At 36.3% G+C, this 21978-nt stretch overlaps 1 protein-coding gene across 5 annotated transcripts in view; it reads right to left on the reverse strand.

The window, feature by feature from the left end:
* Positions 1-576: 576 nt before the first annotated feature.
* Positions 577-21978, reverse strand: part of TTC39B (tetratricopeptide repeat domain 39B) — a 71152-nt gene continuing 49750 nt past the window's right edge. For 4 of the 5 annotated variants that reach the window (XM_033004226.2, XM_033004227.2, XM_033004228.2 and 1 more), the window contains 15 exons: positions 20981-21057; positions 19736-19803; positions 17686-17750; positions 17413-17518; positions 15942-16007; positions 14203-14311; positions 13252-13319; positions 13105-13164; positions 12628-12789; positions 11457-11548; positions 11019-11139; positions 8777-8888; positions 5367-5484; positions 1942-2058; positions 577-884 (listed from right to left, as the gene is read on the reverse strand). In XM_033004226.2, the coding sequence (XP_032860117.2) occupies positions 788-884; positions 1942-2058; positions 5367-5484; positions 8777-8888; positions 11019-11139; positions 11457-11548; positions 12628-12789; positions 13105-13164; positions 13252-13319; positions 14203-14311; positions 15942-16007; positions 17413-17518; positions 17686-17750; positions 19736-19803; positions 20981-21057 (1438 nt within the window). In that variant the 3' untranslated portion in view covers positions 577-787. Of the gene's footprint in view, positions 885-1937; positions 2059-5366; positions 5485-8776; positions 8889-11018; positions 11140-11456; positions 11549-12627; positions 12790-13104; positions 13165-13251; positions 13320-14202; positions 14312-15941; positions 16008-17412; positions 17519-17685; positions 17751-19735; positions 19804-20980; positions 21058-21978 lie in introns of all 5 variants that reach the window. The other variant, XM_042804881.1, reaches the window with a different exon arrangement.

Below are 21978 nucleotides of genomic sequence, written 5' to 3' on the forward strand. Positions count from 1 at the left end.
GCAATTAAGTCAAAAATGATGATTTTTCTCCTCTGGAACACAGATTTTAGAATAGGGTATGCCAAATGTGGGTAAGGTTATCTGCAGATACTGCATTTTTGTTCCAGAGGCAAAAAGGTCTCAAGTGTACTGCAAAAAACCAAACCTTCAAAAAATGCAGAAATTATCACCAGTTCCACTGCATCTGTTTTTATATAAAAAAAAAATAAAATAAAGTGTTTGCATTAAACTTTATTGCACCATCAACTTTTTTTAAAATATCCCCATTCAAGTCAAATATTAAATTATTTTTATCAAACAAAATATAAGGTTTTCTTTAAAGTATCAAGTAGATATAGTATATGTGCTATACAGGAAAAGAATAGTCTAAAGAAATCACAGAATGACAGAATGGTTTGGGCTGGAAGGGACCTTAAAGACCATCCAGTTCCAACCCCCCTGCCACGGGCAGGGACACCTTCCACTAGACCAGGTTGCTCCAAGCCCCATCCAACCTGGCCTTGAACACTCCCAGGGAGGGGGCAGCCACAGGTTCTCTGGGCAACCTCTTCCAGGGTCTCACCACCCTCACAGTGAAGAATTTCTTCCTTGTATATAATTTAAGTCCACCCTCTTTTGGTTTAAAACCGTTACCCCTCGTCCTATCACTACACTCCCTGATAAAACAACATACATCAAATCAGAGATGACAGAAAGCAATCATTAGGTTGTTTCTTTTCCATGATTAAAAAAAGACTGCAAAAAGATTGTGTAGGCTATTGTATGCATGAAAAGCATCCCACATCGTTCAAGGTGTTGAAGCAGGCGACACCTTCAAGCTGTCAAGTGCTGCATGAATTCTGAAGTGCAACCTGGACTCCATAGAGTATTCCTTGTAGTTGTTTCTGCAAACAATAAAGTTATTTTAAGAAAAACATTTTTTGGCCTGTACTGTTTCTACTTTACACATGCACTGAAGTACGAAAGTCAACAGCCTTCATTCCTTCAATAGGAAACAGAGGTTGATACACAGGTGAGTTATGAGACATTTAAAGCTATATCCACTAACTGACCAGACACTTATACCAGTACTAATAATTAAATGTCCTGATAATTAATTAAATGTCCCGATAAACTGAATCTGTGTTTTAGCATCTTTCACTTGTTTTGATCCTTTCAACAGCCCTGTCAAGTACTGAAGTTTGCTGTGAAAAGTCAAGGTAGAAGACTACAGAAAAGAAAAGCTCTTAACTGAAAGTGTACGTTCACCTTCAAAACACAACACAGCCAGAGTAATAAAACCCAGGGAAATCAAATTATGTAATCGAAACAAACAAAGGAAAGAAATGACTATATTTCTAAAAAGGGTTTCAGAAGATTGTTTCTAACTCACATTTACAACACTACTGCATGAATGGTACACTTCTCTGTATACACAAAGGGCAAATTCTACCCCATACTACAATCTACAGATGAAGTGAACATGCTGGTTTACAGTAAATTTAGCTCTCTGCTGCCCTTCTGTGACAGGATGTGAAAGGAAAAAGGGAGGTGGTCAGAAGTGTACTGGCTTTTAACCTACTCCCAGTGACACCTTTAGGGCAGCGCATGTAAGCCACACAGCTGCTCTCTGGGACAGAGGTGGCATAGACCCCTTCTCTGGACTCTCCAGCTCCATCCCATGCATGCAGTCGAGCCTCAGCATCTGAAGCCTAAATGGAATGGAGGCATTTTCCCTTCATACTCTATCTTGTTTGATATTCTCCACTCCACTGTGTCTGAAGGACAGAGTTTCTTGAAACAGTAAAATTCAACTATGCCAGACAACCCTTCCAAGTCAAGAACACTGATTTATAATTACTTTTATTTTGCAAAGGGACTGGCAGAAAGAAAAAACACATGCCTTCATTACTACAGTTACTTAGTTAATCTACAGGCTGATAAAAAAAAAAATCTACTTACTTTGCAGCTTCTATGTATCTTACTGCTTTTTCTCTCTCATCCTGTTGTTTGTACAGAAGACCCAACTCATACAGGGTGAATGGCACCAAGTAACTATCGTATTTTATTTGCTTCTCACTAGAAAACCAGAAAAATACAGAAGAAGATTGTTAATTACAATCTTTCCTTTAGTGACCAGTTATCTTTTAAATGTAAATGCTGCCTGTAAAAGCACATGGCCAGAGAAAATACGCTGGAACCTTTTCTATTGGTTAACTCTGTGCACACTAATTACACCTGTAAAGAGCAGACATAAAATACTGCCAATGTGACCTTCTAGGAGCAAAAATTTATTCTTTCCTACATCCTGTTTGTACTGTGGTATGTTACCCAAACTACCATGAACACAATTCCAAGACTAGGACTCTATTGTGTGATATAAACAACCCTAACCATCCAAAAAGGTAACTTGAGATATAAACAATGTTCATTAGGGTAGACAGTAGAACACAAATACTTCTTTCTCACACACAGTTGGGATCCCCTTACCCTAGCTTGCCTGAACAAATCAGCAGAGGTAAGAAAATTCAACTGTTCCTTAATGAAAGAAATTCTCAGAATCGCTGTGGCTGTAAGGCACCTCTAGAGATCATCTAGTCCAATTCCCTGCTGAAAGCAAGGTCAATGGCAGCAACCTGTCCAGGACTGGGTCCACCTAGGTTTCAAATATTTCCAAGAACAGAGACTCCCCAGTCTCCTTGGCTAACCTGTGCCAGTGTTTGACCAACTTGACAATAAAAAAAAAAAAAAAAAAAGTTTAAATAGTATTTCTTGTATTTCAGTTTGTGCCCATTATCTCCCACTCTGTCACTGGGCACCACTGAGAAGACTGTGTGTGTGTCTTTTGTTTTTTAAATAAAAAGCACACTCCCTTCTCCAGGCTGAACACTCCCTGTTCTCTCTGTTTCTTCTTGTATGACAGATGTTTTGATCCATTAGTTATCTTTGTTCTGGTATGTCCATGTCTTTCACACCAGTGAGTCCAAGATTAGACACAGTACTTCAGATGTGGTCTCACCAGTGCTGAGAGGAGAGGAAGGATCACCACCATCAGTTGGCTGATGACACCCTTCCTAATTCAACCCAGGACACTGTTGGGCACCTTTGTTGCAGATGCACATTGATGGCTCATGGTCAGCTTGGGGTTGACTGTGATGCCCAGTATCCCCAGGCCATTTTCTGACAAGCTGCTTCTTAGTCAGTCAGCCCCCAGACTATCCTGGTGCATGGGATTACTGCTCCCCAGACACAGGGAATGGCACTTGCCTTTGTTGAACTTCATGAGGATGCTGTCAGCCCATTTCTCCAGCTTGTTCAGGTTGCTCTGAATGGCAGCACACCCACCTGTCCTATCAACTACTCCTCCCACTTTGTATCATCTGCACATTCGCCGAGGTTGCATTCTGTCCCATCATCCAGGTCCTTAATGAAGACATTAAAAACTACTCGCCCCAGCATCAAACTCCGCATTATTCTACTGGTGACTGGCCTCCAGCTGACTTCATGCTGCTGATCACAGCCTTCTGAACGCAACATTTCAGCCAGTTTTCAATCCACCTCACTACCCACTTATCTAGTTGAGACTTTATCAGTTTGTCTGTGATGATATTGCAAGAGTAAGCATCAAAAACCTTTCTAAACTCAAGATAAAAAACATCCACTGATGCCCCCTCATCTATTGAGCCAGTCATCTCATTGTAGAAGACTACAAGGATTGTTAAGCATGATTTCCCCTTCATAAATCCATGCTAACTACTCCTGATCACCTTCATGTTTTGGAAATGGCTTCCATAATGATTTACTCCACCTTCTCAGGGACTGATGAGAAGCTGACTGGCCTGCGGTTTCCCAGAACCTCCTTCTTGCCCTTTCTGAAGACAGGGGTGACACTTGCTTTCTTCTGGTCCTCGGGAACTTCCTCTAATTGCCATGACCTTTCAAAGATAATGGAGTGTCACAATGACACTGGCCAGCTCCCTCAACACCCATAGATATATACCAACGTCCTATGTGCTTTGATGTCCAGTTGCCATGGACATACGTATGTCCAGTTGGTTCATAATTTTCCTAACCTGACCCTCCTCCATCAAGGGTAATTTTGCTTGTTCCAGACCTTCTCACCGGTTTCATGTATCTGGAACTCCTGAAAGCTGATCTTGCCACTACAGAACAAGGTGAAGAAGGCATCGTGTATCTCAGCCTTTCCTGTGCCTTTTACAATCAACTCTTTGGTTCTTATGTGGATAGAATAGCATGAGCCAATATTGCAGAATAAAAAAGTTTGCAACAAACACTGGAAAAAGCACTCATCATCTTGAAAGCAACACTTCTAAAGAGGCATCTCATCCACCAAGACAGGCCTTGATGCACAGAAAGTGCACCTGAAAGCAGGGACACTGCTTATGTGATAGACTTAATGTACTGTACCAACCCAAGAAATGTAGAGAGTAAAGGTGACCAGAATGTAGATATTTGATTTACCAGAAACCTCTTCTTCCTCCCCATGCAAAACATCTGCCTCATGAAGAAATGCTGTCTGAAGATTTTTGAGATGTCTCAGCTCTAAAAGCTTCCACTGTGTCAACTACCTTTGGAGCAAGATTTTCAGAAACAGCATTCCTTTAACTTGTAACCATCCTAATCCCACTGCCCTGTAACTTGCAAAGTGTTGACTAAAGTCACGTGGGATCTTAGAAATGGCAAGAGAAGGCAAGATGGCAAAAAAAAAAATTATAACAAGCAATAGTATCATACATAACAAGTTATCCTTGAATATTGATATTTCTAAATTTTTTACTAGTAAAATTTTATGTGTAAAAACTCCTTTTTCAGCCTAAAAGTTCTAAAAAGTTTACCACTACAATCAGTATATGACTCAATGTTATATAAAGAAAAGTTATTACAGTAGATATGGATCTGACACCTAAAGTATCTGATAAATTCATAACCCAGGAAACTCAGGTTTTCAACTGAAAGAACTAACAATAGCAACTTCTCATCTACATAGAGAAGCATTAACTACTGAACTACTACATTCTGAAAAAAAAAATAGGAAATGTATGTGAACTATCTTTACTTATATTGATAGTTCTACAAATACAAAAATAACACTTCCAAATGTATTTAAATAAATGCGTTGCCCATTAGTTTATTTGGTATAAACCATCATATTTACATAAAGCTTTATGTGAAATTGCTACAGAAAAATAAGAGTAAAGTCTTGTGCTTCTCCAACTACTTTCAGAGGTATTGTAATTCCAGCTCCTTAACAGATGTTGAAATCCAATCATTCAACATTCTAACACAGCTGCTTTTATAGGAATATCAGAAATTTCACACGAAGCTCCAAAATAGAAAGGTTAGAAGTCTGTTTATGTTATTTTTACCTTTGAATTACTTTACTGAAACACAGTTCAGCCTGCATGAGTCTTCCCAAGTGTTTCAGGCAGAGGCCCTTCAGTAACTGCAACATGGACACATCATCCATATAGTATTCACTGCGATCTAAAAGTAAAAGCAAGATACATCAAACAATTTGAAAACATCATGAAAAGGAAAATTACATTTTCAGTAGGGAGTACTGCATTCAGACTCAGGACCTTGCTTCTCAGATTTTATACCTCAAAACATACATAACTTTCAGGCACAATTTTAAATACTGTCTACTAAAGATGATGTGTATAACATCTGTATCTTTCTCTGTGTCCTTAAAGACACAGGCTAAGAAGAAATCAGGCATTGAAACATCCAGATATTCCAGTCTTCTATATCTGGAAGTCAGTACAAAAGAATAAACTAGCATCAGTTAAAGACTTCTGTACTTGTTACATCTAAAACAGGAAGCAAAACCTACAGTGAGACTGAACCTCCTTTGTGCTACATTATCTTAATAGCTTCCCCTGTTGCATAGCAGTGACAGACCTCCAGTAGCACCAGTAATGTGAAAAGAACAAGAACATACTAGGACTCTATCCTGCAAGACTTTTCAGACACATTATTTGGCAGTACAAATTAAAGAAACCATGTTTATTAGTATTTCCATCATCTCTAATGAAGCTTCACTAGTAGTGTGTAACATTTGAAAAATTCAAGAAAATTTTATGTTCAATAGGAGTTAAAATATCAAATGACAGAGCTTTTGTGAAGTGATTCAGAAAAATAACCTTAACAAGTGTGGTCCTTTTGTGTTGACTTGGTTTATAGCATTTGCTGGGTGAAGAGAAGGAAAAGAAAGGAAAGAAAACACATATGGATAGACAGATGGCAGCACATACATTAACAACTCAGGAAGCAAAACACTCTCCCTTCAGATCATGTTGTTTACAACTAATTACCCCTCTCTAAGGTCATGTTAATTTTTTTCTTAATTGTCTGCCAAAAAAATCCTACGTAAACAGTTTTGAAACATGAAAGACTAAAGCATCTTAGGATTCAGCAAAGTGCTTTGCCAGTACATTCAGGCTTACTTCTCACTGTGTTTAAACTCAGAAAATCTCTATAGATAATAACTGTCAGACTGCGCTTTTAGTGACAGGTAGAATCACAGTGGGTGAGTATTCTGCATTCCCTCTAGCCTGTGTTGCTAGGCTAAGGTATTGAATTCATGAGACTGTCTCCTAAAGGACTCATTCACTGAAATTACTGGGGGCAAGCAGTGATGCCAGTAAAAGCTCGCCAGTCTTTAACAACTGCAACGAGTATCTCCCTGGTATTTCTCACAGGCAGAAGAGCTGTTATGCCAAAACACTGACAGTAAACACACAGGCCAATTTAATACAGAGAACCTCACAATAAATGTGAGAGAACCATCTTCCTGCAGTCCTCTACCAGAGGAAATATCATTATCAGGAGTATAAAACACACAAGAAATTATTTTTTCTTGACGTTACAAATTCCTTTTATCTATCTTGGAGATGATACAACTGTGGAAAAACAAGATTTCCAAAATCCTGAGGGTTACAAAAATCAAAATTTCTGATGTCTTTCATCTGTTCAGTGTACCGTCTTTATTTTCAGCTCTGTACAACATAAAACCACTTTCAATCCTTGAAAGATTCCTTGCTGTGTCAGTTCAATTAAAGTTAAGGAAGACTCATCAGCTCTAAGAAGTCTCAGTCCCTAAATGACCTTTGTGTATAATTAACCCACTTTTTTACAGCACCTTAGCTGTCCTTTAAAGCTATCTAGTACTGACAGCAGCCTCTTAAAATAATATTGTATCCTCGCCACACTCTGCTAATAGCCTTAATCACTTTCTTTGGGTCTCAGTTCAGCAGCAATTCTGGTAATCAAAGTCTTTATCTTGTCTGAGTCCTTATCTTTAAAAGCAAAACAGGCTGACAGATGTCAAGTCCAGAACAAAACTGCATTTCACTCCAGTTATTATTAAAAAAGATACAGAAAGCATAAAACCCAAATATGTTTCCAGATTACATCCTATTTGTAAACTGCGTATTTCTGTAAGAAAAACATACTGGTTTTATTTCTGTTTCTTTTATTTTGGTACCTTGTGCATCTCTGCTTCAGAATGTGACAGGAAATATACTTCACTGTTACAACTGATTAGCACTTATAGTACAAGCCTCTGCATGACACAGCACCGGATTCTCAACAGCTTCTGCCAGAACTCTCCATGCAGAACTCATGGGAACTTTACTTTATTTGCAGATGTCTTGCATATTGCTACATTTGTTTTAATACAACAACAAAGAAAGGAAAAGCACTTGAGATTTTAGACCTACACTTGATTTTTCACAAATGCAATAGAAAAATTATGGGGCTCAATTCAGTCTTGGCCTTGCAAGTTACTCCCATTTAATTTATCATACCACGCAGGTTTTACCACTGTGTTATTTCTTGCACGTCCTTGTACAGCTTCTGATGCATCACTTCAGTTTATATGTAAGTCATAATTAGATGTACTTTTACAATTCAACATTAATATTTTAATCATGTGGCATAACTAACTTTTGCTAAATTGTTGCTGTGTGATTAAAAACTGGGTTCAAAATAAATTCTTTTTAGTGAATTACCATTAAAAAACTTTCATTTGCAAAAAGATAGTATTTATTAATTGTATTTATTCATTGTAGAAGAACTTATATTTTAAGTCTACAGAGAAGTTTCACATGATGGATGGCAGAACCCACTTAATGAAATCTGATAGAGCAGTCACTCTTGCAGTAAACCTATTGTAATAATGGAACTTAAGCTCCTTTAGGAATAAATTATTGATTGATTCACTAAACATTACTCTGATGTTTCAAATACATCATGATCTAAAACCATGGTCAAAGTTTATTTGATAAAAATGTTTTATTTTACAACTAGCAAACATGTTTTATTTTGCCAGAAAGTAAAAAAGCAGACCCATGCATAGTACTTCATTATTTCCTTTATACTTAGTCATATTGTGCTCAGTATGTGTCCTCTATTGTAAAGTTAAAGTGTGGTGTAAATTGGTTTATAAGAAGTATTTTTCAGACGTTTAAGAAATCAGCAGATTATGCTTCAAGAATGCTTTCAGAGACTGGAATGTTTGTAGTAAGAATCAGTTAAGTTCTGTAATTAATAACCTCACATCCTTGAGTTATCTATATTCTTCTGCAGCATCAATCAGGCCAGATAAACGTACTGAAGAACCACTGCTAGATTACATGTGGCTCTAAAATTTCCATACTCAGATTTAATAGCACATTGCCCAAGTCAACACTTACCTCACAGAACATTAGTAAACAGAAGAAAAGTGTCAGCATTTCTTACCAGCTTATTAATTCCATCTTAACTGATCACTTACTAGTTTCATTTTGTAGAGCAATTTCTTCTTTTTCAATTGTTACCAGTAAGTTTTCGGTGAGATCTGCTCTTTTGCCCACAATTGCAAAGCCATTCCAGACATACATCATTTCCTGACCAAAAAAAACCAAAAAACAAAACAAAACAAAACAAACAAGACAAATTAATGGAATTAGATAAATATTTAACTAAAGAGTATACCTTGGAAGGCTGTTATGGAACATTCTGAGAACATAAAAATATTGCCTACAAAAAACTTGTTTTAAACAATATGAAAGGTTTCAAAGCCAAAACACTCACTGTTGAGAAGCCCATGAATAAATGTATCTGTATGACTTAAAATAACCACCCACAACAAGTACAGGACATGCTGTCAGTTACATGCAAATTTACAAAGACAATCACGTTTGCCTTAAGAATACTTTAATTAAAGTTGCAGAAGAGTATCTATGCATAGGGGAAGGAAAATGACACTGAACATGTGTGGGCAAAGTTAACCTGAGTTTCTAAGTTTTGAATGTTTTAACAGCTTTTTAATGGGTTCTCTCATGTATTTTCATAGATCTTTAAAAAGCAAACTGAACAGATTTTGTCATGTGATAATTTACCACCAACCATGTAACACATCAGCCAAACTGGGTATTTTAGGTTCAATTTGTGGCTTCTGCCATATGAACTAAAGAAGCAGCTGAAAGTAGTTACTTTCTACAGGATTACAGATAAATTTGTGAATTAGAGGGTCTGTGCATGTGTATACTGTATATTTATGTATTTGTGCACCCAAACACACTCATGCATGTGTTTATATATAGATGCTATAATAGATAGGGTTTTACCTTCCACATGAAGCAACACTGGATATACACGTCTAACACACACTTCCAATATAATTCTACAAAATGTTATTTATAATAAAAAACATCAAGGCAAATCCTGACACAAAGCTTCCCAGATGCTTCATTACAATAGTAAGCAACATGATTGTTTTGATTCATTAAATATTAGCACATTTTAACACAAAGAGAATGAGAGAATACACATAAAGAGTTAATGCTCAACAATAGAAAACTTTGCTGAGATCTTTACTCAATCATTGCAAACACAAGAGTATAATTTCTTCTGCTGTATTTGAACTGTAATAATTACACCTCTGAAATATGAAGTCTGATGTCATTCTGAAGCTGATAAAATACACTGTTGAAATATTTCCACTTACATTTGTGCTGTAACTTATGTGGGTTTTCAGAGACAGAAAAAACCTGATTCTATCGAAGTCTGAAATAGTGTTATTGACACTATCAACTACAGTATGCTAGATTTGTTTCAGTTCTGTAGTTCTGTCTAATTTATGATTACTGAAGTAACACCATACACTACGTTTATTTTTGCTTAACCCATGATGGAAAAATTCTTAAAATAGAAGATACTGGATTTGACAGCAAGACCCATACTCACAACTGAATAGCATTGTGCTGTACAGTTGGCTAAAGACAACTTTATTACTTAGGGCTTTATACATAATTGAGGATGCAATGAATTTTAAAACTGACAGATTAATTTTCTTTGGACTCCTCCTTCTATATCAGTGAATTTTAACATAAGAAATTCATGTTCAGTTGTTGCTAAATTATCCATGCACATAAATTTCAGCATACACATATGCACACACAAAGAGCGCACTACTAATGCCTCCAACTAATGCCTCCAACGTTAAAAGCATGGGAAATGAGAATAGCATTAGTAAAGTATCATTAACTTCTGCACATTCTACTCAGACTCAATATAAGAAAAACAAAAAACAAAAAACAAACAAAAAAACCAAACAAAACAAAAAAAAACAAAACAAAACAAAAAAAACACAACAACAAAAAAACCCCACAAAACCAGCCATCACTCTTCATTTTCACCTGAAGAACGGGAATTGCTGAAAACAAACCCCCATGCAGGTTTCTAGCTGAAAGGTGACTTTCAGCCCCATGTGGCAATAGCAATCATTCGCTGAATATTCTAACTTTCACATGAAAAATCTGGCTCTGGTTTTGGACTGCTAGTTGTTTAGTAGCATGAACCAGGCCCTAGTACATTTCACAAAAATCCCATTATATGAATGCAACAATTATTTTAAAAAAAATATTAAAAATGCAGACACATATTACCTGATGATAATATTCTTTCCCTGTATAATGAATTATGCTAATTTCTTTTCTATTTGAGGATGACAAAAAGAAAGCAAGCATAAATACCAAGGCAGGTAGTATCAGCCTCACTGGTTGAGAACATGCATAGCGTCGAGCTTTCCTTACTGCAAACTTTTCGGTTGGGATAGATTTTCCTGCAATTCTCTGTTTTAGACCATCCACTTGTCTACAAAGAGGGAAAATGTAAAACAGAAGTTGCTTTATGTAGTTTTTATTTCATCTTATTTAATTTATTAAGATTTCCTGTTTGCCTCTGAACTATGACATCTTAAATTTTTTCACACCACTTAGACCGAATTTGTAGGACATATGCTTGCTGATAAAAGAAGCATTTTAAATATTTTGATGATTAAAGCAAAGAGAAAAACTGAAAAGTTGATGGTTATAAGTAGGAAGTATGTCACACAAGACAAAGATATAGAATTAAAAAACTTTTATATGGGGAAAAAAGACTGCACATCTAGTTGCTGTATAAATGTTTACCTGAATAAAGACACAATGTCCTCACCAGTCCTTTTCAAATCATCCTCTGGAAGCATACACAGAATTGCTGCCTTTTGGAATACATATATTGCCTATTTCAAAAAGAAATAGCAACATATTACCACATCTAATTTGATGTGTTTGGTCAATACGCTAAGGACTCAAATCTCTCACTCCACTTGTTGCAGCACTGTGTTTTCACTAATTCTCAGGCAGGTGGAACTACAGAAGTTTAGCATTTCCTTTGTCACATAATTTATGCTATAGTTTTATTTTCAATATATTTATTCATATTCTAAACAACTTAGAATGCTAAAGGTGGCACCTGCAAAGAACAGCACTATGTATTATGCAAAGCACTGATACAGAGATAAGGTTAAATGACACAACTATTCTAAGGTAAATTACTGTTATATGATTTGTTATGTGTAGAGACAGGCCTGAAAAACAGAAGAAAATATCTGAGTAATGATTCAGGGAAATTTCTATAACTGGACTTGGCTGAGCAAAAGAAGAAACATCTATAATTCTATTCAAGACATTTTCACTTCATGTTAAATATACTATTCTCTTCCTCTTTTGTCAAGAATTGGATGTATCCCCTTTTCCACCAAGCATAATAGAGTAATCTAGAAAGGAACAGACAAAAATGATATACCAAAAATTATTTGCATACTCTGCTTGGTTCATACTTTGAGAAATATTTTTACAAGGAAAAGGTAGATGCCCCAACTTTTCTCATGAGACCCTGTCTCCAACACCCTTCTCATTTCACATTGCAAATAGCATGTGCTGAGTAGGTATGCCTTCATTTGTTTATTATTAACTAACAAGCACAGCTGCTTCAGCCAAGTTTTATTAGGGAATGTTAGAACTTGACTTGAGATGCAAGTAACAGTTTTCCTCTCCCCCTCCTTTATCATTACTGTGGTAAGTACTGCTGTTTTCAGAGGGGCTGAAGTGCTGTTAGTTATGGCTCTGGTGCTTCGGAATGTGAAACTAAAATTCGTCCTTAACCACCCAGTTAAATCTACCATTTTGGTGCCATTGTGCCCTTTGCTTGTGGGTTTCAGTAGAAAGCAAAAATTACAGTTATTGTGCAAATTGAAATGCAAATTTAACCACGGAGAGGCTACTGGTATATCATAACAATGGCCACATGCCCATTTACCTTAGACCACCTGCTCTCTTTGCTGAGCAGGTCTGCATACCGATATGCCTGAAGCCAGTTCTGCTGGAAAGTGTAGCACCACATCAGTTCCCAGTAGCAGAGATGATGAATCTGTTTCCACTCTTGCTGGGCTGCTATGCATTCCTGAAACCTCAGCTGCGCCTACAACATAGTTAAGTAAGAATGATGAAAACTGGCTCAAATACAGCTTCACTTGAGAGCCATGTTTAATTACAGAGCAAATTCTTTCCTAGCACCCAAGCGGAGAACGTCTGACTAGTAAAATAAGATAAGCATCACTTTCAGTCTCACTTAGAGAGAGAGCTACCATCAGTATAGACACTGTACACGGACAGGTATAAAAGCATAATTATCAGTCCAACTAAAATAAGTTACTTAGATGAACGAGATTCCCCCCACCTCCCCCAAGTTGAACACTGAACAAATAAAAACCTTAAAAAGAAAAAAATCATTTACCTTTTCAAAATTTCCTTTCAATATATCTATTCTGGCAGCATAAAACAGAATAATGGAACCCTTGAAAGGAGATGAGAAAAATATCCAGTTACTATTTTAAGTTTAGGGAAGTACTTTGCTGATATAAAATTTATTAAGAATACACACATTTGGAAATTTCTGGAGGTAAGGTTCAAGGAGACTGTCTGCTTCCTGAAGGTTGGCTTCCCCTGTACCTAGAAAACATAACAAACCAGTCTCAATGTACTTAATAAAGACAAGTTTCATAGATTAAGACTTTGGTTTCCAAATCATATTATGGCTTGAATAGATTAGTGGATGACTGCTTTTATGCAAAAGCAGAACTATTAATCCATATTGTGTTTCTAGAATAATGAATTATTGTCCTGAATGTACTAAGTGCTCTTAAGATAGTAAATGTCTGTACACAGAAATGGAACAGAATATAAATACTCTTTAAACTGTTACATTATAGATCCTAGTTATATTTTTAAATCCCTTTAACTGCTTTAGCAAGTTAGTAAAACATTCCTCAGCTGCCTCCTTTCCTAATTTTGAACTCACTAATGAAGTACAGGTGATGCTGAAAGAAATTAAGTTCTCCTTAATTTCCTGATGAGCCTGACAGACAAAGACTAAAACACTTCCAAACTGAAAAACATGAAAATTTATGTCAAAGATGCATACAGAATTAATGGTGACTTTTAGACCTATATGGCAAAACCAATTAATTTTCTGCATGTTTGAACTTCCAAGTAAACCACTTGGGAGTACAGACTTCTTTCTGGAGACAGTTTTCACAATATCCGATGTTAATTTACGGATAAGGACTTGTCTGAACTTAAGTGTTTTATGATATTTTGCTGTTGCATGTTGAAACAGGCCTGCAAATGACAACAACATGTTGGTATAATGGTATGTACCCTCAATGTTTCTGTAGACATAGCTTTGTCAGATACTCATTTCAGATCATAATTAAGGATACAGCAATCTCCTGTTATAAAGCTAACTGGCCATGGATTAGAAATTCTGTCCAAAAACATCACAGTATCTATCATAATGTGTAGCATGACCGAACAGCTACACAGTGGGTCTCACCAAGGATTAAGGAGACGTAAGTATGATAAACCAACAGGGTGAAAGTACACAGAATGGCCCTCAAACTGCTGCCAGATGCGCCTTCCCGTAGTTGACAGAGGCCCAACTCCTAAGAAACATCACAAACACATGCAGAATTAACTATCAGTATATAAATTTATTATTAATAACTTCTGGTTCCCCAAAATCCAATTTTTCTTTCAGATATGAATATTTCTTAATTCAGCATTTTGTTATCTCAGGTCCAACACAACCTTCTACCAAAGGAGTTCTGCCACAGCTGACAGCACTCAAGCAGAAGATTAAGCTAACATTGAATAAAATTATCCATGCATTTCAGTGCTCTGGTGAAATGGGAACACCACACAGACCATGCAGAGACACAGGTCTACATCCCTTCCCTACTATTTTCCGGCTATCAGACTTCCACAATCACATCTTTAAATCTATGTTCAGTGAGAACCTCTCTCAACTGTTCCAGTGATACTTGTTGGCAAGTCTTCCTCCACAGAAATCACTGGTTATCCTCAATTCTCTTCCATCAAGTCAGCTACTATTTTGAGGCTTGAACAAAATAATAGCTCTGCTGACGCAGCAATTTCTATATACCATTTTCAAAAGCTACGATGGAATCTGTGTATGCTGAGGAAAGGAATCCAGAATCATGGAGACCTACTCAGTTCTTAACACATGAAACTTCTTCCCAGTTTATGCCCATTACATGACAGCTTGACTGTGTGTGGGATTGTTGAGATGAGCTCAAAGCTTCCCTACTCAAGAGCAGCGGTTCTTCAAGAATATATCAGATTTTAACAGTTTTGCCTCAAAACAAGTATTAAAAGGAGTTTTATTGCATAGCAACTTGATAAGTTATAGGAGGATTCAAGCACCATACAAAAAACGTGGTAATAGTCCAAAATTGTTTGTTCTTCTCCTTTCAGCTTTTATTGCCTTTTCAGTTAGGGCAAAAATGTGTATTATGGAAGGGCTTCAGCATGAACCAGGTCTTTCACAGGAAGAAATAGGAGGAACAGATCTCTACTGAAGTCTAATTTTATATAACCAGAACTGTATCTGTGGACAAACTAACAGCAACAAGACCATATGGTGACTCATTGTCTCATTAATAGCTGGAAGTTTAGTTATATATAATTCTGTGGGTTGCTTGCTTTGTTTGTTTTTTATTTATTATGAGTGCCAAAAATACTTTTAAAGGGCTATAAGATATTTACAAAACATGGCTAGGTTTACAATATCAAGGCTATGATTACAAATACTTTCCTCATCAATGAGAAAAAGATTTACCAAGATTCCACAGTGACACATGATATTCAGAAATTCCTTCTCCCAAAGAAATGGGCTGGGATTGTGGGTAGAAAGATTTAGAACCGTGACTCTCCTCTCAGTTACTGGTATGAGGAACAAATTTCTGACTGCATAGACTAGAAAAGAAAGCTGATATCCTCTCCTTAAGGATGAGCAAAAAGAAAGGAAATTGCAATTTGAAAACCCCCTCCGAAGCAAACTGATTATTTCCCATGGGTGTTCAAGATCAGGGTATCTGCATATGTGCTTTTATCCCTGCTTCATCTAGCCTACCTCTCATCTTTTTAACAATACTAAAGTACTGATAAACAATATAATTATTGTAATTTTAGTGTGAAATATATGACGTTAGAGTCATCCAGTCTTTATCCGAGAAAAGACTACTTTGAAAAAACAAGTATCAGATCCAGTACCCTGTTGCCAGAAAATCCAATAAATTCTAAAAGTCGGAGGATCCTTCCTGGTAAAAGTGACAGCATCTGAAATACATTTCAAACAAAAATAAGATAAATAAAAACTTATATACATATAAAAAAAAAGTAAAACTACTAATACACTAGAGCCAAAAATGCCAGCTACTATGTTAAAGGTCACTACACAGTTGTGAAAAAGTAAAACACAAAAGAACTCAAAAATAGACATGCATGAACAACAATACACAATCAGTCTGCAGCTTCAGGGAAACTCAGGCTTTTGATGACCATCCAGCATGGAAACAGCAAGACAGAGTCCAGCTGTTCTTCTTCAGATAATGGCAGATTTTTCTGTCTTCAGCCGATCAGAATTGTTTGAAAATTGTGGGTCACTTGGAATTAAAGTATTATCTGTTTTGGTAGTACTTATAATCTACAATTTTCATCTTCCTTTACTCCCAATCAAATGACACAATGGTAACACAAAAGTTCTACTTGTTCCTACTGTGGAGCACTGAATCAGGAGACCAGCAAGCATACTTGTTTTAGAAATACTAGCTATTGTTATTATCCTTTAGCCCTCTACTACATGCACTTTTTGTTCCCCCTGTAACAGCATTCTCCACATCATATGCAACAGAAAACTTATAAAGATCACAACCACTTTTCCAACAAGCATTATAGGAAGGCCTATTTGAAGGTCAGGTTTTGAAAGCTCCATTTATCCTAATATATTCTGCCTAGCAGAGACTTCTTCTGTTAAGCTTCCTACTGAACAGACTTCATGAAGAATAGTAAAGGTCAGAGCACTTATGAATAGTTGCTTGAGTTTTGAAGACTGACAGGTGCAGGTAGACCTGAATTCTTCTGACCATACTCAGAACTGGTCAGCTCCAGACTGGAATGATACAGAAATTAACAGAGCAGCAGAAATCAACTCTCACTGTTGCCACAACAGATGTTGAAACAGGCAACTGTAGAAAAATGTAATAAAAAACGCTGGTGCATGTACTCAGTCTTTTTTTTGCACAAATTCAATAAGCTACTGCTCATTCTTTTGAATTTGTAATTATCTATGCCGATCTACAGTATGCCACTGAAGCAAAAGAACAGTATACATGGGGGTGTTGGAATAAAAGCAGTCACTCCAGGTACCCTGTAACAAACAGCATAAGAATCTTAAAAATTCCTGGTACACACAGGTAGATGTAGCTGCTTTTCCTCTTCAGAAATACATACATCAATTAGTCCAAGAGAATTAAACACAATTCAGAATAAATTAGTAGAAATATCCTAAAAAGCACGCATGCAAAAAAAACCACTGCTGCTTTCATATTGCATGAAACCTTCAAAGCCTGTATCTCCATTTTAAAAATGTGCAGTTCTTAAAAGGATTACTGTACTGTATCTGCAAAGAAACAATCCTACAAAATTATCAAAATGGCCTTTCTGTAGTCTGAAGAAGTCATACCAAGTTGAATGCTCCGATTCCAAGTTTTACTCCTCCTTCAAACTGGTAATAAGTTTCATTTTTGCTTTTGTTCCCCTGAGTCATCTGTAGCACCTGATGACATTCTCTTTTGATGTAAGAAAAAAAAAGGAGGGAAGGAGAAACATGACTTAGAAATTATACAAAGTACAATCATTATGACTGTTATAAAATACTTCTTTTTATTTTGGAGGCATTAATGCAACTGCACCTGCTTATACCAACATTGAAACTAAGTGGTTTTTAACAGCTTACTTGTATATTTGGTAACTCGTCCTAATTTTCAGGCCACCTTTGATAAAGTTGATCATATTTTCATCCTGGAAAAAAAATAATTTCATGGTACAAAAAATGTGCATTCAGCTATTACATATAACACATACATAAAAATTTTCCAGCTACATTTGAATTTATTTATAACTTAACGGTCACTGGAAGTACTAAAATTGTTTTTCACTTATTAGACTTATATCTAGGACTGAAGTTAACACTTCCTTTAGGTTGTCAGGGAAACACTTCTCTGGAGCATGTTAAATTTTAAACTTTAAGAGGGGGATGGAAAAATAATAAATTAGTTACTGTTAACAGAACTTCCAGTGCATCTAATGAAACAAGAAAGCTCTCCACCAGATGGTGCTGTAGGACCTTGTTAGAAAGTTTTGAACTACCGATTCTGACACACACAAGCCAGACCAGAACCTGGCAAAAGACAAACCAAAGAATCCCCTGAACAGATGAACTCCCATGACTGATCAACAGCAACCACAAGTACTACCCAAGAAATGTGCTTATTAACCTCTAGAAAAATCAAGATAAAGCCACTATGTACCAGCCATCAAAAACAAATTCCTGAAAAACAAGATGGTTAACAGTTCAACAGGACAGTTTTACAGTTTTCTCTTAGAATTCACACAGAAGGGGAACATGTGCGGGCATTTCAGAAATTCACATTTAAATACTCTGGGACAGCATATATGATGCGGAAAATAAAAAGCACAAAAAAAGCCACAGAATCATCAACCAAAGGAAATTCTGGTTTCCGTAAAACAGTCACTGTCTCAGAAGACCTCAACTGTTTTGTCTGCAAGACTAAACACCCAAACACAAGTGTTTTTGTACAAGCATTCTTTCTATCTGTTTCTGAAGGGTTACATTTTATTATTATCATCATCATTCTCAGACGAATTAAGGTCAGTCAAGGATGAAAAATATGGGGCATGGCAGGAGTCAGCAGAGCAGGTTATTATAGTCAACAGCAATGGATCTCTGACATGATGGATAGCATGGTGCTGCTTTAGAGAAAGTATATCTGTGAGGTTTTTTTAATTTTATACAGTCCTGAACTCATCTCCTTCAACAACTGCTTAAAAATTCTCTTCATGCTTAAAAAAATACCCCACCACCAGAAGAAAAAAGAAGGGTTGCTTCCATTTAGCTAGTAAAAAGTCAGTTATAAGGAAAGACTGACATTCCATTAGTAATACTTCCTGAATAATAAGTGGTTTATAAAGCTTTGCCTAATTAACTTTTTAGTTCCATCTGCTCTTAATGTATTTGTGCACTGCTTCTTCCTCATAGTTTATATCTGATGAGATTATCTAAAATATATTCATTAAACATTTGTAAAACACTCACATACATAAAAGAAGTAGGACTAACTGTTTTCAGGAATGAAATATCAAATCAAATTTGAAAACACTGTAGCATGAAGTCCCTGAACCATAATCTAAGCAAGAAGCACCAGACAGTATTAAATACCATACCCTTCTGTGAACTGAATTATTACCTCAGCAATGGTAAGGCATTTATAATCATCCATTACTACACTGTTCCTGACACCATGTCAAAAGTGCATGGAGAGTAATACTGAATTGGAGACAAGATCAGCTGAAGTTTTGCTAGTTGGGAGACATTCTAGCCTTTCTGTGACAAAAAGGCTTGCGCTTTCAAACAAGACACTTCCTCATACTTGAAAATCTTTTTAAACAAGTGATAGACACTGTCAGATGTGATGCAAGTCATTTAAATGCACCATCTGTACAAGACTGCAATATACATACCTTAGGTCTTCACTTCCTGGGTATCAGTAACATCTTCGGTCATTCATATAAACAAAGAGAGAATTTCCTGGGTAGCACAGCATTTACCATACTTTCAATCACTGACATGAAATAACATTAATTCACTAGGAAAAAAATTGTTTTTAAAATACCCTATCTATTGTGGGAACCATGTTTTAAAAGTACTAACATCTTTCCATTAAACTGCTACACAGAGATACAAAATAATAAACAATTGACTTTACCTGTACAAAGGTGAGCGCTGCTTTCTGTAGTAAGCATTCAGCATAGCAGATTTCAGCATGCATTTCCTCTAAATAAGAAAGAAAAGTTATTTACTGTCAGCAAAGTTATTGTCAATATTCTCATCTTGGGGTCAAAGGAACAAATAAAATGCTGCCAAGAAATGGAAGAAAATGCAGTATTCTGCTGTTGCTGTTTTGATAACTGCTGAATAATAGCTGCAACACACAAATCCCAGTCGAAGTCTTCTATTTGACAAAATATTTGGTCTTGTCAGAGCTGACTTTAGCCTAGGGCAAAAGCTACTTGTCACTCTTGTGGATGATCTCCAGAACTTTCCATTGATCCTAAGTTTAAATATCAGCCTATAGCAATTAGGTCTTCCAACCCTCCTTCCATACCTCAGAAAAAACTGCAGATGAATGGTAACACTCACTGTGGCTCAGTCACTTCTCCTAAGTCCAGTAAGACATTATGAACAGGTTTTAATCAAGTCACACTCAACAAACCAAAAGACCCTGGCAGACCTTCTGCTCTCATACAGCACTAAAGTACAGCTAGTACTTTAAGTTAAGTAGACTTAACACAAATATCATGAACTATTCTGCATCCATGCTGCAAGACCAGCTACACGCACAAGGCTGCTGTATGTACAGTGCACACATGGTGAGTTTGATGTGTCCAGTATTAAAATCCATATATTTTATGTCAGGTTAGACAAAAATGCATACTTGATTCTGTCCAAATCAGAAATAGGAGATCAGCATTTTCAGGGGCATGAACAACGTACTGATACCATTTCCCAAAATGCCTTAATGTGAAACAGATGAGCACAAAACTTAATATACTCAGATTCCAATGAAACTAATGATACAGATGTATTCCACAGCATCAATGACTCTTAAACTTTTGGGAGCTCTCTTAAGGAAAAAAGAAAATTAAAAAAAAAAAAAAAAAAAAAAAAAAGGAAAAAAAGAAAATCTCTGCAGTCCTATAATGTGTTGTGAAAGGCATTCCTTTCTTAATTTATGCATACCCAGAGCCAAAAAAAGAGATCAGGTTGAGTCCCCCATTTTGAGAAGCTTTGCATTCCAATTAAAAAAAAACACACTATACAGGTGATTTGTTTGGGTTTTTTACTGTAAGACACTAGTCAAGTTACAGAGTTAAGCATACTGATAAACATTAGTAGGACGTTTTTGAGCTGTTTTCATCTTGTTATTTCCATTGTATTATAAACCACTTACCTTCACTCAACTGATCCACTGACTGTTTAGAAACTAGATTGGACAAGGATTCCACCACTGTGCTTCTTTTCCTGAATCTGCATCAGTTGTACATGGAAGAAAAGAAACCCACACAGCATGAGTGACATTTCAACAGAAACTTACAATTAGTTATTTATAACTCTTAACCATTTCCAACCACAATTTGTAGACATTCTTATTAAAGTGATGATCTGCCAATAGTTCAAATTCTTTGTGTAGTCTAATCATGGCCACTGGTATACATCTAGGCCTAGAAGCCTATCCAACCTTAATTATGTTCCAAACATACATTTAATCCACTTTAAGTGTACAACAGCTTCCACCCCACTTCCACTCACCAGCTGCAGAGGTCTGTAACACTGGGCAAGCCACTTGAACTGGACTTCAAAGATTATTAATTACCTTTTTCCATTTCTTAAACTTGCACTGAGAATTAGAATGAAAAATCAAAAGGAGCTCTGTTTTCAACATAAATAGTTCAGTATTTTATGGTGGTTTATGTCAGATGTGACACCAAATCAGTCACATATTTTACTTTCAACAGATCTCAATTATCCATGTTACAAATTGCTAGTTTACTTTAGTATGGCATTCAAAAATGAATTTACTACTATCTACAAACAACTCAAGCTTTATTAAGATAAAAATAACAATCCTACCTTCAAAAAAGGAATGTACTTTGTAAGCCAGGAAATCATTAATTATAAAAACTGAGCATTAGCTCATCATTTGTTTACACTATTCTGGGCATTGAAAAGCACAGGATCCTGACAAGGATATTATGACAACACAGGTTAACATAATGCATACTAAAAAAATGGTCAATTAAGGCACCTGTAGTTCCAGCAGTTCTTCACCTTTGAGTGTTTTATTGCCTTAATCTTGCATTTTTATGTTTTGTGACAGACTAAACCAGAGCATAAAAAGACCTTATGCATAAAAGTTTGTTTCCTGCAGAGATGAGGCCCTAATTTTCA

The sequence above is a fragment of the Tyto alba genome, unplaced genomic scaffold (assembly GCF_018691265.1).
Source record: "Tyto alba isolate M040663 unplaced genomic scaffold, T.alba_DEE_v4.0 Super-Scaffold_42, whole genome shotgun sequence".
Taxonomy (NCBI): domain Eukaryota; kingdom Metazoa; phylum Chordata; class Aves; order Strigiformes; family Tytonidae; genus Tyto; species Tyto alba.